The sequence below is a fragment of the Hydra viridissima genome, unplaced genomic scaffold, assembly GCF_058129835.1.
Source record: "Hydra viridissima isolate aposymbiotic clone 2 unplaced genomic scaffold, HvirCarnegie_v1 scaffold_6, whole genome shotgun sequence".
Classification (NCBI taxonomy): domain Eukaryota; kingdom Metazoa; phylum Cnidaria; class Hydrozoa; order Anthoathecata; family Hydridae; genus Hydra; species Hydra viridissima.
Window position 1 is genome coordinate 17080414 of NW_028324305.1, and position 16937 is coordinate 17097350.

At 29.3% G+C, this 16937-nt stretch overlaps 1 protein-coding gene across 5 annotated transcripts; it reads left to right on the plus strand.

Moving 5' to 3' along the window:
- The first annotated feature begins 3369 nt into the window (after window positions 1-3369).
- LOC145189756 (uncharacterized) lies at window positions 3370-16515 on the plus strand. 5 transcript variants are annotated; one of them, XM_090089458.1, is made up of 10 exons: window positions 3370-3503; window positions 7463-7561; window positions 10369-12917; window positions 13039-13286; window positions 13762-14484; window positions 14662-14861; window positions 14941-15098; window positions 15282-15405; window positions 15706-15828; window positions 15938-16515. In XM_090089458.1, exons 3-10 carry the CDS (start codon window positions 10914-10916, stop codon window positions 16321-16323), a joined length of 3966 nt encoding a protein of 1321 aa, XP_089945584.1. In that variant the 5' UTR covers window positions 3370-3503; window positions 7463-7561; window positions 10369-10913; the 3' UTR covers window positions 16324-16515. The 5 variants fall into 5 exon arrangements, 4 of the variants coding, with proteins under 4 accessions (XP_089945584.1, XP_089945583.1, XP_089945585.1 ...); XM_090089457.1 differs by lacking the exon at window positions 3370-3503 and adding an exon at window positions 3902-4185; XM_090089459.1 differs by lacking the exon at window positions 3370-3503 and adding an exon at window positions 4279-6084 and having other exon boundaries at window positions 6287-7561.
- The last annotated feature ends 422 nt before the right edge of the window (window positions 16516-16937 follow it).

Consider the following 16937-nt stretch of genomic DNA (forward strand, 5'->3'; position numbering starts at 1 on the left):
AATTAGGATATTTTATACAAATATATTTCGGGGAAAACTGCACGAAAGAATTCTAAAGTTGTCATTTCAAAAATTTTGTCATTTTTCAAATTTTTTACTTTTATTTTAGAGCATTGTTTGTAACTATTCTTTATGCAGTATTCTGATTGTCAAAAACTATCTTAAGGTTATGTTACAATGATGAGCCCATTGGCTCTTATATAACACGGCCGGATTTATTACCCTGATGGCGAAAAATCAGTGCATCAAAAAATTCTTGTTTTGCAATTTCAAAAAAGATTTCAAAATTTCAAAATAAAAAAGTTTAACAATAATTGTATAATTTAAATTATATATATTTTTTAAATAAGATATACTCAAAAAATATTGTATTGTTGGTTGTAGAAAGATTTCGATAACTTCAAAGATATAAAAAATGTAAGTAAACCCTTAAAATGATGAATAAAAAAACGGTTGGGATTGACAAAGCTCTCCTTATGGGAATGTCAGTTTCTAAGATCTCAAGTTTTCTTGAAGGACTGTTTACAATGTTGAGAAGAGGCTAGAGGTTCGTGGTTTCCACAAATAAGGAGCCTGGAATTGGCAGATCCATATCAGTTGTTAACTGGGATTTTATCAACAAAATCAAAAGGAAGATCTAGAGCAATCCTGCCAAGACAGTGAAAAGCACGGCCCAAGATCTTGGATTAAGTGAGAACGGCTGTGAAGGAAACTGGGGCTGTGAAGGAAACTGGGGATATTTAACTGGGAAAAAAAGATTTATGCATGCTGAAATACTAAAAGCCTCCGGAGTTTAAAAAATGTAAGAAAATCAAAACTATCATTGAGAAAAAGACAACAATAATCGTATTCCACCATGAATCCTTCTCAAATTTCTGTCATGATCAGTTTTTTTCATCTTTAAAGATCTCGGATATCCCAGGCAAAGTCAAGTTTGCACCTCACAAATCATGATTTTTGGATTGGTCAGTTCAAATGCTAAAAAAAAACCACCTGCATTTCTAACTTCTTGGCTAAAAATGGGTGCCCAAGACTACATTGAAAGAATTCTGAAACCTCACTTCCTTCCTTGGGTTCAAGCAAATTATCTTGAACCTGCAAGTTATATTTTCATCAAAGATGGAGCTCCGTGTCACAAGGCCAATGTTACCCAGCAGTGACTTGCTGATCACCTGAAATTCTGGCTAAAAAATATCTGGTCACCTAGCTCTCTTGACCTTATTCCTTTGGACTTCAGTATCTAGGCTAAAATTCAAGCACGATCTTGTAAGCAACAGAACTCTAACTCTGACCAACTCATAAACTCAATATCTCGGGTCTGACTGGACTAATAGATAAATACATCAAGAAGATCTGCTCAATGTTCCAATCTTGGATTGAAGCAGTGACCACAACTGAAGACAGTTAAATTAGTTTAAACTTTGTCTTATTGGTATATTTATTTGATGAAATAAAAGTTTTTTCCTTTATCTTTTCTCAATTCAATATCTTTGGGCCACAAAGTTTTATCTTTAGGTTAAGAATTTAATATACATATCGTCGGGTGACAGGAAAAACTCATTAAGTAGCAAACAAAAACAATGGAGTAATTAGCATTTTTAATAGTTTTTTTTAAGTTAAAATTTCATTTTTGGAAAAACATGTTTCGCTTTGTATTGCGTATTGTGTTTTATATTCTACATTCTGTAACTATAAACTAATTTTATAGAGAAAATTGATGATATTTTATTGTATTTTATTGTGTAAAAAAACATATTTCGTATTTTCTGTACTTAAAGAGTTTTTCCTGTCACCCGACGATATGTGAAGAGTAATTTTGTAAATTAAGTATATAAACTGCAATAAATTTTTCACAAGGTAAACATCTTCCGGTTTTTATAGGTTTTACGGAAGTTAAAAGCTTTATTAAATTGACCCACTAATTTTTAATCTTTAAAACAACAAATCTAGCGGTGTTTTATATTGTAGGCCATGACCAGCTGAGTTTCATGTTTGTATAGTATCGTCGGCAATTGTTTGTCGCCATATATATATATATATATATATATATATATATATATATATAACAAAGAAATTTCAACTGTGTATGGTACTTAAAGTTTCATGATTTAAAGTTGCGGCACTCATCAGCTATGAAATACAAATAAAAATAATAGAACCGTTACAAAATTAAAAAACTACGGCGGCGTATGCTTTGAAGTCAAAAGAAAGAGAAAAAATAAAAAAGAAAGAAAGTATCAAATTGCAAAAGAAGAAATCTGTTTTTGTGTCTGCATTTGAAAACCATTTCGTTCTTTTTATTCAATAAGTTTCCTTATTGATACATCACTATCATGTATTTTTCATGCAGACATAGTGTGCAACTTTTTTTGACCTGATTGTGCAATTCGCAGGGTTTTACAATTCTCCATTTACCAAAAGGTGTAATATTTCCCTCTTTTATTTTCCATACCTCTAGTTAGCTTCCATACCTCTAGATAGTTCAGTGTTAGTCTTATACTTTTCAAAATTAGAAGATTTTAGGTGGTCGGCGTATCTTAATTTAAATGATTTGTTCAAGATGCTTTCGTATAGTTGGTCAAATATCACCATAGATGTTCTTATCAACTTAATTGACTCTATGCTTCCTCCTTGTTAAGCAGTATTAAGATCTAGAGGCTATCCAGCAAAATACTGATATGCAATGGTGAAAAAAAATGAAGGAATTAGAAATAGTGCTTCTTTTTTGATTTTTTGTTTCTTTATAAAATTTTGTACTATTATGTTTTCAATAAAATTTGAATTTCTTCCTTCTGTTACAGGTTATCATTTTTTTGAGTCAACTATACTATATTGGAGGAACAATTGTTAAAAATTTCATTTTCAATGAAAAGGCGAAAAGTTATGATAAAAAAAAATTGAAAAGTTCATCTGTTTGTTATCTTTGGCATGCTACTGTATAATTCCTAAAATATATCAATATTACTTTGAATATTGCGTAACTACGATTACAAGATAAAGTTTCCCAAAAAAAGATGGAGTAATTTATTAGAAACAAATATGATGTAAAAATTGTTACTTGCTTATAAACACGCCTCTTCAAGACTTTCTCGGGATGTATTTTTTGCATTCGTAGTAATCTAAAGTTTGATTAATGCTAATTCGGAAAAGTTATTTAGAATTTTGGACGTAAGAAATGCGAAGGCGACTGGAAGTCGTATTTTAAAAGCGTCTTCACCTCTTATTTAGAAATGCCATTCAAAAATTAGACAAAGTTCTAAATATCTTTTGACGACGTAATCAAAATACATTTTAAAGATTGCCGCGGGAGTATAAATAATGAATCATTGGTAAGCAGCATGATATTGAACCAAACAAAAGGTTCACTAGTTTGAAGCAAAAATCAACAAACTGTTCTCAACTGCAAAATGTCTCGTTTTGTCGTTAAGAATAATTTGTCAGTGACCTCACTACTGATGAAACAACTCTTTAAAACTAAAAAGAAGTGGTAAGATTGAAAAAGGGTATGAATTAAGTTTCCTTTTCAATTATTAACATCAGTTTTTAGAATCAATGATTTACATAATGTGTCTCGAAACAAGCTTTAAAAGAATTAACTTTTATTTGGTTATTAGAACTTGTCAAAAATATTTCTAAAGGCAAAATGTTATTCAAAGGTTAAAAATGCTTATGAAAAAATCAAAACGTGTAAATCAAAACGCGTTTTTAGCATCATAACTAAAAACCAATGCTTTTCAAAGAAAACGTTTTTTTTTATTTCAACAAGAAACTTAAAAAGCTTTTTTTGCAAAAAAAGATTCTAAAGAAGAAATTTAAATATTTTACTAACGTTGGTTTTCACTTTCTTATTCGTTTCTATATCTTCAATATTCAATAGATTTGCTTTTTTGTTACGTAATTGAATTGCGAAGACGCTACAAAAATATTATTTTTTAATGTCTTTTACAGCACATAACATTGATTTTCTTGTTATGCATTCAAAAATTACTTGGATTGCGTGTTCATCTTCGTCGAAAGTATTTTCTCAGAATCTCTGTTAAGTGTTGTTATTTTATTATGATGGGAAAAAAACAGGTTTTACTGCAGACAGAACATCTGAAGGCTATTTATATAAAATAGTAGTGTAACTACTAACTATGACGACTTACTTTCAAATATTGGTTTTACTTTCAAAAGTTTTCCAAGGTAGTTCTAAGTTATAGGTTTTAGTTAAAACTTTATATTTGCGTTAACACATAACTTTACTTCCTTCTTCTATTTCGCTCTTCTTCTTTTTTTTTTTTTTTTTTTTGATATGATAATTTGCAAGCAGCAAACAACAGAAGATAAACAGTGTGAAGGAGTCCGTACAAAATTACACAATTAGTTTCGTACTGTAATTTAGTGAACGACCGAAATTTGAATTCAAGCCGAAACAGAAAGTACAGAAATTTCGCTTCAATAAAACCGTGGCCGAATTTGAGTGAAATCGTAAACCTAAGCTGGACCGCTTAATTGTCACCAAATAAATCCCAAAATAATATAAAACAAGAATTTTGCATAGATTTAAACAATAAATATGCAACATAATAGGGATAAAAAGTAGAGTATGAGCAAAATATTAATATATGGAGTTTGAGGTTTTTTTTCTTTACTCAAAAAATTTTTTTTCAAAGTTATTTATTTTTCTGACAAAAGTCTGTTTCTTTCATTTGAAAGAATGTCTCCAGCATTTTAAAGCAATCCTTCAACTTCATTAGATGTTGATGGTGGTGTAAGCAATTTATTTGCTATTTTTGCAAAACCAAACTTCGCGTTTAATGTTGTTTTCACTTCATATTCTTTCCAAAATTCTAAGCAGGTTGAAATCGTGTAGCATTTTGGGTACTCGTTTAAACCTTCCTTTGATAATTTGGAAGGAAGTTGGATTTTTGGCCCTTACAGTTTTTAACCATCATTAAAGAAAATTCCAAGTTCTCAATAGATGTAGTCTACAACACAAGGATGGCTTTATGTTGGCTCTAATACGAACGGTCTAACTCCGAAAAGACATTTTAGCAGCTTGAAAGGGTTCTTGGGATATGAAATAAATGAATCTGGGATTAAGAACTGTTGCTACTGCAAAATGGTCTATGGTTTCTTAGTCGTAAACACGTACTTCAATTGATTTCCTTCATGCCCCTCCATTAATTGTCCTCTAAAAGAATGTCAAATGACTTCATGATGGTTGTCACGATTGGAATGTATGCGCTAACCCAAGCATTCCTTTCAGAGAGCTATTTGGTGCTTTCCTAGAAAATTAGGCCTGTAAAAACTTTTAGTTCAAATCTCTTCAAAAAAAAAATTTTGACAGGCTTGATTGTTGAGCTAAGAAAAGATGAAGCTTGAGTACGAGAAGCATAAGTACAAAGATTTTGACATTTTTCTATCAATCTTAAAACACTCGGAGTAAAAAAAAAATTCCTTTTTGATCTAAGTTGAAGTGAATGATTCAGACACCCAGCAGGTTGTAAACTCACTATGGTTCTTTGAAAGCTGCATTTAAATTTGCCTTTGAAATTTGCCATGTAGTGAACGACCGAAACCGAAATTTAAACCGAAATCGAAATTTAAGCCGAAACCGAAAGTGCTAAAATTTCGGTTCAGTAAAACCGTAACCGAAACTGAAATTTGAGTAAAACAGAAACCGAAACCGAAACAGCCAAAATGAATAAACCCAAATAACATTAATAACAATTTTACATATACAATGTGTTTCATAACTTACTAGAAAAACTAAACTTATGTAGTATGTAAAAATATATAGTTCTGGTGAACCATATCATACTTCATCTTGATTATCATTAGTAAGTATTTTTATATAAACTACAAAACTGCATATTAGTGCACCATCAATTGAAATCAGAACATTACGTTTAAAAATTGAAGGAGTTTGCCACATGGTTTTTGGAAAACAAGTTTGATAATTATAGACAAAGTACTTTGGACAGTTGCAGCGTATTTCAATTACGATGGAATCATTTAAACCAAGAACGCTTATTTGGAGTGACACGAATCCTTACAGTCACCTAAAGTCACTAAAAAATCACTTAATTCACCAAAGTTGTGAGTATGAATGGATTTTTCCGGCAAAATTCTTGTTCCACCATTTTTCATCTTATGAAGTTTAAGAAAAAGGAATATTTTACAAACTTTTTTATTCACAATATCAATAATATAAAAAACACCTGGAAAGGTATAAAAGAGTTGAAAAATGTAAAGCCAAATAAGTTACTCTCCAACAAGTAAATAATTTACTTTTTTCTAGGAATATTTCTTGATGTCTTCAAGCTGATCCAAGCTATTCCAGTCTACAAAAAAAGGATCTACAGTTGACTGCACCAACTCTCTCTTCTTTCTAATTTAAGCAAAATTTTTGAAAAAGTTATGCATAATAAATTACATGATGCTTTTATAGACACCAGTTTGGTTCCCGTAAAAAGCATTCTGCAGCTCACGCTCTTATCGAAATTACAGAAAGTATAAGAGTTGCTCTTGATAATGGAAACTTTGCCTGTGGGGTTTTCATTGATTTACAAAAAGCTTTTGACACCATAGACCATGACATTCTCCTATCAAAGCTTAACTATTATGGTGTGCACAGCATACCCTTGCAATGGTTTAAATCAAACTTTTCCAATCGTCAATAGTTTGTTACTTTAAATGGCACCTTCTCAGACATTAAAAGCATTTGCCTTGTTCCTCAGGGATCCATATTAGGTCCTCTTCTCTTTATTATTTACATCAATGATTTCAATCTTTCCATCAAACATTCAAATACGTATCAAAAAACTAAATGAATATATTAATGAGGATATGGCCAGTCTTGTTCAATGGCTCGGAGCAAATAAAATCTCAAAATGGCTCAGTTCAAATAAAATCTACAAATGTAAACTTTGCCACTTAAATTTTTTATGACCTCTGTTATTGTCATCAAAATATTTGCAAGGGCATATATCAAACACTTCCTCAAAAGACTTCATAGAACTTCTGTATGCATCTAATATCCTTTTTTTCATTCAAATTTTTTAGAAGTCTCTACCAATTTGGATAGTTTGATAAGAACACTGTTGAAGGTTATGGTTGGTATACTAGCTTTTTTATAAACAGATATAACACTTAAAGATAGTGTTTTTCTAAAACAAGAGCGTTATAGATGCACTTAACAAAAAGGACTAAGACCTAATAATTAATGAACATGTAACATTGGAATTCCTGTTTCATTTGAAATGCTCGAACTAAACAAATAAAAATATTTCATTTTGAACAGACTGACCATCCATTTCAACTTTGTTAAAAATTTTAGCATCATTTGTTGTTAAAATATTTTTTGTGTTTAAAGCTTTGAACTTTATTTAATTGTAGTTATAATATGGTGTTTAACGTAAAAAATATATCAATTTCTAATAGAAAAAGCTATTTTTAAAACGTTTTTTTTTTTTAGTTACAAGTGATGTAGTATATATTGGCCATACTAAAGATGACTTGTTTATTCAATCAACACTTCATGAGTTAAAAACATTTCAAAGCTCTTTAGAAAATGGTAAATGAGGTTGAATTGCTTTAAATTTGAATATATATTTATTTTGGAAAAAGGTTTTAAATCAGCTGTAGGTTTCTTCTTTAAAATGCTCCCTAGAAACTTTGTATGCAGAAAAATTGTAATGATTAAATTTTTTAGAAATCAATATTTGCTAAATCCTTACCCTTATTTTGGAAGTGTTTTATTTGAGGCGGAAAAAGCTGATCAGATCAGAAATCTGTAGGACCAAAAACATTTTCTGAACTATTTCATGTTTTATTGGAAAGTAACTTAAGTCTTATTTAAATTTTAATAAAAGGTCTATATTTAAAATTAGGATTTTAAGAATTACTTTACAAGTGTTACAACTTTTACTTAGAAAATAAAAATTAATTAAACCTATGTTAAGAAATCAATTATATAAGAATGCAATATGATATTAAAATTACAAATTTTAATTGTTTCAATTTAAGTTGGTAATTAATTCTCCTCCGAAAATGAAAGATTTTCAGTCACTGTTATCATTTTTGTTCTTGCAATTTGAGTATAAGTATATTTCTTTACAATTAAATTCATTCTTTTTGTATTTGTAATGCATCATATTACAATTAGTTTTGCAAAAACTTTTACATTTGATACATGAGATAGATCTTTTAAAATTACTTCATTAGCATCATCTTTAGTCTTAGATTTGAATTCTTTTGAATTAAAAACGATAGTATATACTTCATTTGTCTTATACCAAATTGACTGTGTTCAATTTGATAATTAACTCCATGTATTATAGAAAATTTTCAGGTTCAACTTGTTTTGGATATGTGCTATAAATAAAAAATGAATGAGTATAAACTATCTTTGATTAAGGTTGGTATTCCCAAAGAACCTCCTAGTTTTCTAAAAGAATCTAAAACATCGCAAGAGCTTTTTGTAAAGATTTTTCACCATGAAAGTTTAGATTTTGCCAAAAAACATTGGTGCTATGTTGCGTTATATTATTTAGTTTACTAGGATGTTGTTTGAGTATAAAAAACTCTATCAAAGATGAAACATGCAAAGAATTGCAATTTCATGGAGTGCCTACGATTTATCTATTAACAAATGCATTGTTCCATCACAAGGAAAAATCTTAATTATTATTATTATTATTATTATTATTATTATTATTATTATTATTATTATTATTATTATTATTATTATTATTATTATTATTATTATTATTATTATTATTATTATTATTATTATTATTATTATTATTATTATTATTATTATTATTATTATTATTATTATTATTATTATTATTATTATTATTACTATTTATTGTTTCATCTTTCATTGTTAAATCTTTATTACAAAGTTTCACCTTCTATATCAACAAATACAAATTTTATGTTGTTTGCATGTGATGTTAAGTCAAATTTTAAGTCTGATATTTCTTTGACAAACATTTTGTCTGTTTTTGAAATCTAGAGTCAGTAGATAATTTTGATGGGTACTGGTAGTAAAGTTTGTAGTAATCAATAAAGAGTTTAAAATCTAACTCAGGTTTTTTTGGTAATTTTTTTGTTAAATAAATTGAACTCTTTCTTTAAAATGACAACTTTTTCTTTTAACTTTTGGGGGATCCCCAATCGAAAATTTAGTCTTCTTTAAATTATTATAACAGTTTCTCTCCTTTTTCAAATGATAAAAAGTTGAATTTTTGAAAGAAGGACTTTCAAGTTCAAATCCAAGAACACTTTTGTTTATTATTGGTTTTCTTTCTTTAAATTTTACTTCATTTAATCAAAGCATCTTTTAACTTCTTTATATTATTTGCAATTTGCAGTTGTTTGTCTCTTATTGGTTCTTAAATTAAAGTGACTATTAAATTGTTTAATATTGTTCATTTCTGACTATAAGAAATTCTTTCATCTAGAGATCACCATTTGTTAGATATTTCTTTGATTTCCTGATGAACTTTAATTACTCTATTCTTGTGGTCAAATTGAAAATATTTACATTATTTGCTGAGAAATTATTTCTTTTCTAAAAAAAACTCTAATTTTCTGGATTGTATTTGTTTGAGAGATGCACACAGGAGATAAATAAGCATAATTAAGGCGACATTTCAAGTCCTGCAAAATGCAGATTATGAATGAAATGCAGGTTATTTTGATTGCAAAATAAAGGTTATTGCAAATGCAAATTTTTTTCTAGCTATTCATGCCCTAAAAATGCATCTCACATGTTTTGTCACATATCACATGTACGAGCAATAATAGTTTTTCAAATATTATTATGAGTTTCCTAGGAACTTAGTTTGTAAGTTGGTTGTCAAATTTCTTCTAAATGTTTATCAGATTTGATAAACATTTAGAAAAATTCCATCAAAGATATTTCTTCAGATTTTTCTTAAAGCAATTATTGAGAGCTTATTTTGATAGAGCACAAGAGGAATTATGCAGACTCCTTTTTTCTTAAACATGCAAAAATCATCAAGATTTTTCTTTATAACTTAAAATATTATTTTTAGAAAAGTTCTAATAGAGATTTTTCCCTCTTCCTACCATTTCAATATAACAACATATGCTAGAAGAGATTGATCTCTCTTGATTGGTTATGAGACAGCCATTTATATATTACACGCTGTAATAAATATTTTATTCAAATTTTTTTATTAACAATATTTTAAAATAGTTTTCTAAATTATCTATAATCTCAGTGGACAGTTATTGACCAGCACAAAATGATTTCTTGTTTGTACTTCACAAAATGATTTCTTGTTTGATGAGAGTTGAAGTATCTCACTTTGTTCAAAATTATTGTTTCAAAATATTTTCCTTTTTTAGGAGTAACACAAGATGATGAGAAGAATTTATATCTACAAGCTCAAGGGTTGTATTTGCTATCATGCGTTCTTCTTTTAGATATAAGGAAGTACAATAGTGTTGTCAAAGTTTTAGCAAATTTAAATCAGGAACTTGTTTCTGACAGCTCTATACAGTCTTGGTCAACTGAGCTGATTGGGCCAACAAGCATTAAATTGAATGGCATAGTACGAGGCAACAAAAATGATACTCTGCACATATATTTAGAATCAACAAATGGTGATATACTTGTTAAATCACTTAGTCAGCTTTATCTAGTGTCACTGTCATCTTATGATATTGAACAGTTTTTGTCAGTGAGTTTACGCAATGATGTTTTTATTGAAAAAACTGCCTTGCAGCTTTATTGGACAACTTTTAACTTGTTTGGCAGCTTTATTACCACTAATCTGTTTAATAAACAAGGAGGTAATTTTATTGCGGAAAAATTTGGAGTGTATATTGTTTTAGGGAATTTTGTTTTTAACAACAAGCAAGAAAATTTGTGCACTGTGTCTGTTTTTGTAATGAAAAATAACAATGAAGTCCTAATTGAGTCGACCTTAATGACTCAAATGCTCTACTTTACAATAAATGTTGTACGAAATATTCAACTAGAAAAGGGTGATAGATTATGGGTGAAAGTCACCTCATCTTGTTTGAAAGTTGTACTGTCTAACAGTACAACATATTCTATTGGATACTTGGACAAAAAAGAAGGTTTTTCTTCATTTTTACGCAAGATAGAGTCTTACATAGTTAAAAATAACTGGAATGTATTTGATTTGTTTAACTTTGATCATAAAAGCCAAGGAGGTTTTTTGACCAATCAAGCAAACTATGCTTCAAGCTTTGTTTCGTTTGAAGATCCAGGTTTAGTTTTAGTGACAGTCAACTTATTACTAAAAGTGCCTTTGAACACAACACTTATTAAGATAGCAGTTACAAAAAATGTTGAAGCAATGACACTTGATCAAAAGGATCACTTTGGAGACAAATTTTCTTTAGTATCACAGTCTTTTTCTTCAACATCTCAACAAACTGTTAGTTTTGTATCTCTTATTGATGTTGCAAGAAATGACCACTTAAGGCTCAATATTTTTTCTTCTACCAGTGAGCAGTGGTTTATTTTACCTAACAGTACTGTTAGTTTGGTTGTTTTATCCCAAGGCCCACAAAACCAAGAGTTAAGACCATTTTTAGCTTCTGAAGATTGGGAACTTCTCTCATGCTTAAAAGAATCTACTGAAGAATTAGTATATTCAGTTAATGGTTTATTTAGCACCCATAAAAGTAATGTTTTCTTTGTTACTACTTCAATATTGATAACGAACAATCTGCTGGAAGACCAAATTAAAATAGCTTTAATATATAATGAAGCTGTTTTGGAAAAAAAAAAAATTCTTTTGGTTAGTGAAGAGCAAAACATAAACTCAAACCTCACTCTTAAATTTTCTAGTATATTTGTTATGAACATTGGACAGAATATTGGGATATTTATGCAGTCTCTAAAAAGTGTTAATTTAAAGGTAAGTTGTTCCATCTCATTTTTGCCTTTTGGAAGTATAGAAAATGTTATAGGTTTCCAAGGAAACCTTGGTGTTTCAATTGAGGGAAATACTGATACTGTTGAGTTAAAGAATTTTTATGACCCAAGTCGAACAGAGTTTTCTCATGACTATCATTATAATAATGGTCAGTACTTCTCCTTTAGTGAAGGAGTATTTAAAGCTCCTGTTAAAGGAATTTACTTAATATCTGCAAACCTAGTAGTCAAAGGTTTAATCCCACATGACGAACAGTCTGTGTTTGCTGCAGCATGTCTTAACATAAACAAAAAACACTCAACATATTGTATTAAAAGATCAATTGTTTCATTAAGAACAAAGGAGAAATTATCTTTAACATTATCAATGGCCGGCCCAATAAAGTTATTTAAAGAGGATAAAATCAACTTAGTGGTCTTCTCAAACTGTTCTGGAATTTGGTTTGTTGATAAATCAACAAGTTTTTCAGCGCTACTGATTGATGATGAAAAATCAGCCAAAGGGTTTTTTGCAAATCTACCAAGAGTGAGTGTACGCTTGATTGAAACCCATTGGAATTTAATAAGTGGTTGGACTGCAGAAAGTAAGGTTGGTCATCGTTTTGTATATACCTCTAAAGAAAGTCCTTTTATAGATAATTCTGAAAAGGTAGTGGCTCATTATAGTGGAACTTATATTTTTTCCCTTCAACTTTATTTGAAACGTAAAACAACTTCAGAAAGTTACCAACTTTTCATAAAAGTTGGTGAACAAGCTTTTGTTTGCGATGAAGCAGCTGGCAAATATGGTGAAATAAGTTTGACTTGTTCAATGATTATTGCACTGAAAAAAGGAGACGAATGCAGTATTCAAATAAAAAGCAAAGCAAGTATCACAGAGCAGAGTTTCTTTACAGACAAAATAAATAATATTGAGCAAGGTTACATGTCAGTTTATTTGTTTCTAAATGAAAAGCCCTTTCAGACTTCTTCTTTTGTGCTTAAGGTACTTATTTATTTAGTTTTATTTTTTAAAATTTAAAAACTAATTTTTGAAATTGTTTTAGATTTTTTTTTATACAAAAATGGCCAGAGAAAAATTTAATTATATTTTTAAATTAAAATAGGACCATCTTGAGTTCTCTGATTCCCTTGAAATTTTGAAACCTTGGCAATTAGAAAAATCTTCCTATTACTGTAATTCATGTGGCTTTTCTGCGTCAAGTGGTGTTCTAACAGCAGAATCATCAGGCTGCTATTTTATTTCATTGGACATGACATTCATAAGGTCTTTAGGTAATGCTAACCTATCAGTTCACTCATTTCCTATGCAAAAAGAAGAAGCAAATATATTTACCGGCATATCAAGTGTGAGGTATGTAATCAGCTTTAGTCAAAGTTTTTTAATGTGAAATTTTGCAATTGGCTTTTAACTTGTTTAAGTTATTGGAGATTTATCATGGAAATAATTTTCCAATAAATTGATAAAAAGCTGAATGAAATAATCATTTAAGTTTACTGTTCAAAAAAAAATAATTTAAAAATAAAAATTCTTAAATGTTTGCATAATTATTATGTCGATATTTCATATCAGTTTTTTTTTCTTTCTTTCTTTTAAAAACCTTGGGATAAAAACTTCTAATGCACTTTAAGTTAAGAAATTTTTTCTTGAGTTCATGCAGAAGCTCTATGTTTACAAGGATCATTAAGGCCTGTTTGTTATAATTTTTTAGAATAACCACCCTAATAACATTTCATGAGTTCATTAAAATAACTAAATTGGTAATACTGATATAATTAATGTAATTTTGTGGTTCTATTGTGATCATATATTTATGTTTGTTTTTCAGCATATCAAGTGTTTTAAAACTTCATATTGTTGGTACTATTCATATGGATGCAAATGCTCAGCTTGCATCTTCGTTCTACAGTACTGGTCCAGGATCTCTTCCTTCTCAAGGCACCACCTATTCCTACACCAAAATACCAAATTATCAGTTAGAAACTTGTGAAATGTACACTAAGTCTACATCGTTTACATCAAGTTTAATAGGAGAAGACATCATTACAAAATGGGTGCATTACATAACAAAATCTGTATATTCTGAATTTGCATTATTTGGAAGTGGGATATATTTTGTTTCTGCTAATCTAATTACAACTTCTTCTGGAACAAAGATCTCTTTTGGAGTGCGAAATAAAATCAGGTCTCTTTTTACAGCTTCATACTACACTTCACCTGACACAACTTTCACGTTTTTGCTTGCTGGGGTTGTTTTAGTTAAAACGTCAAAAATGGTTTTATCTCTGTATTTATCATCCAATTATACTGCTTCTGTACAATCACAATCGTCTCTATCTTTGGCTTATATAGGGAGTCTTAAGTTGCCTGCAATTTTGCTTACTGTAAAATCACCAGAGAGTCATCATTGGATAATTAATGAGTGGATTCCAATAACTGCATTTGAAGAAGAACATGTTTCAGATTTCTTTTACAAAAATAAAGTTGTAGTAACTAAGGTTACTGGTGTTTATCTGATAACAGCGCATGTTATTGTTTCAGTTGAAATGCCGTAAGTATTTTGTTATCTTAATGTAAAAGAAGTAAATTTCTGATCTGTTATTTTTTGGTGGGTGTTTTTTACTGGAATTGGTTGTATAATAAATATAATATAACAATAATAAGTTATTTATGATAAATATAATAAGTAGCATTCTTTCAGTTAAATATTAGGAGCATAATTCTTTAGCATGCAATTAACACTAGCTGTCTTTGTAAATGAGGAATCAACTGTCACAGATTTAAAATTACTTAAGAACACAGACACATTAACTATTTCAAGAAGCATATATTTGCGTCAAGGATCTGTTTTATCAATAATGATGCATAGCAATTCAGAAGCAAAGTATCAAGTAGAGACAAAAAGTTCATTCTCTTTAGTTCTTGTAGGTATGCAGATTTTTTGGAATTCCGGGAAAAACATCTTTGAGTTATTTCTGAATAAATGAATTTAACTTATTTAATTAAGAGTATCTTGGTGCTGATGACACTCCGATGACTCCTGCTATCACAAGTGAACTACATTCAGGAAGTTATTTAGAGTTGGCTGCCGGCATGGAGTGTAATTTAGAATGCAATGCTGTGCCTAACAGCGATTTAAGTTTTAAGTGGTATCAAAATAATCAAGTAAGTATTGTTGAGATTTTCTCATGTTTCCTTGGTGATGAGCATAGTGGTGCGTATGTAAGAAACACTTAAAATGTACACTAAAATTTAAATAAATTTACAAACAATACAAAAATTTATTTGAAAAAAATGCATTTAATAACTACGTTTATTACTTTTGAAACAATCAAATAATTTCTGTAGGAAATTATTGGTCACAATGAAAATTTTTTACGAATTTGTTCGTCAGGAAGTGGGTTTTACCAGTGTCAAGCATCATCTAATGGTGTTGGGCCAATATCAAAAGCAACTCAAGTTGTCATTAATGGTAACGATGCATTTCCCTCAGTTATTTTTACATTAAAGTGATTTTTTTTTTTTTTAAAAAAAAAAAAGGTTTACAAACATCTCTAACTAGGAAAATAATTCCATATTATTCACTTTCAAACTTTGATTCTGATTTAAATTTAGATATAACTTAATGGAAATAGAATGATTGAAAATATATTTTAAAAAACTTTAAGTTTCAAAATCGTATTTTGAATTAGAAATTTGAAATAAAATTAAAAACAAATTTTCTGTGATTTTTAGTTTTACTTTAGTGTCAACCTTAAATTTAATTTTTTAGAAGTAAATGAGTGCCAGGATAAAGAAAATTGCAAAGGTACCAATATGACATGCGTTGATACACCTTTCTCTTACAAATGTGATTGTTTATATAATCTTAAATATTATGGTGGTCAATGTGTGGGTAAGTTTTTCAGGCTCTCTATAGAATTAAGTGATTCCTTTTTTTTTGTTTTTTTTGTTTGTTTTTTTTTTGTTAAAAAAAAAGTAATGATAATAAGAATTGCTTTTAGAAAACAACACTATTCAAAATAATAGAGTTGAACAGAAAGGCAGTTCTATTCCAATTACACTGTTTGTCATGGTACCTGCAGCAATTTTAACAATTGTTGTAATACTAATATGCACTGTTTTCTTGTGCTTAAAGCGAAGGAGATCTAGGGACGATAATTCGGATATGGAATTTCTTCAACTAGATTTAAATGAAGAAGTTATTCCTATGCAAAGTTTGAACGGTTCTCAAATCTTGGACGGTAATGCGGATATAGACAAATCAAGTATTGGTACGAGTATATCTTACTCTCTTGCGATAAGTTTGTCAGCAGATGATGAGGATGATGCTGAAGGCTTTGAAGAATTGAAGTGGAAAAGACTTTCGGATGCAAGCACAGTTGTATAGGTTTTCAAATGTGTCTAAATTACACCTGACAATATTGTATTATAAATTAGATCGCGCGTGCTCAGCGTAAAAGATATCAAACCAAATATTTTTGTTATTTGAATTGTGATTCCATTCTATTTTATACTCGTGCATGAAATTTTATGTGTTTTATACAATTTATAGATTTGTTAATAAAATAAGCTCAAAATATTTGAAATTTTTTTTACATAAGTAACCATGATTTTAACATTCCTTTACACAAGATAATTTATGCTCCACAAGCATTTGTTGAATTCTGACGAGGTTAAACAGTAAATCAGTAGAATTGTTTTACCGATTTACCGGTAGAATGATGCTGGTAAATCGTATTACCGGTAAAATTCTACCGCAAAACATTTTAGTAATGCTTAAACGGAGATATTTTGTAATGTTTGACCGCCGCTTTAATAATTTAATTAAACTTTAGCTCGTATTTCCCGATTAAGCTTTTAAATTGCTTGTAAACGGATTCAAATTATTTAACTTTTTCTAAACGTTTTATGAAAGACATTTTTGCTTTCTTGTGCTTTACACATTTCCGAAATCTTCAGTTTAAATTATGTTTGACCAATAAAATTGTAGGACCTTTGGAA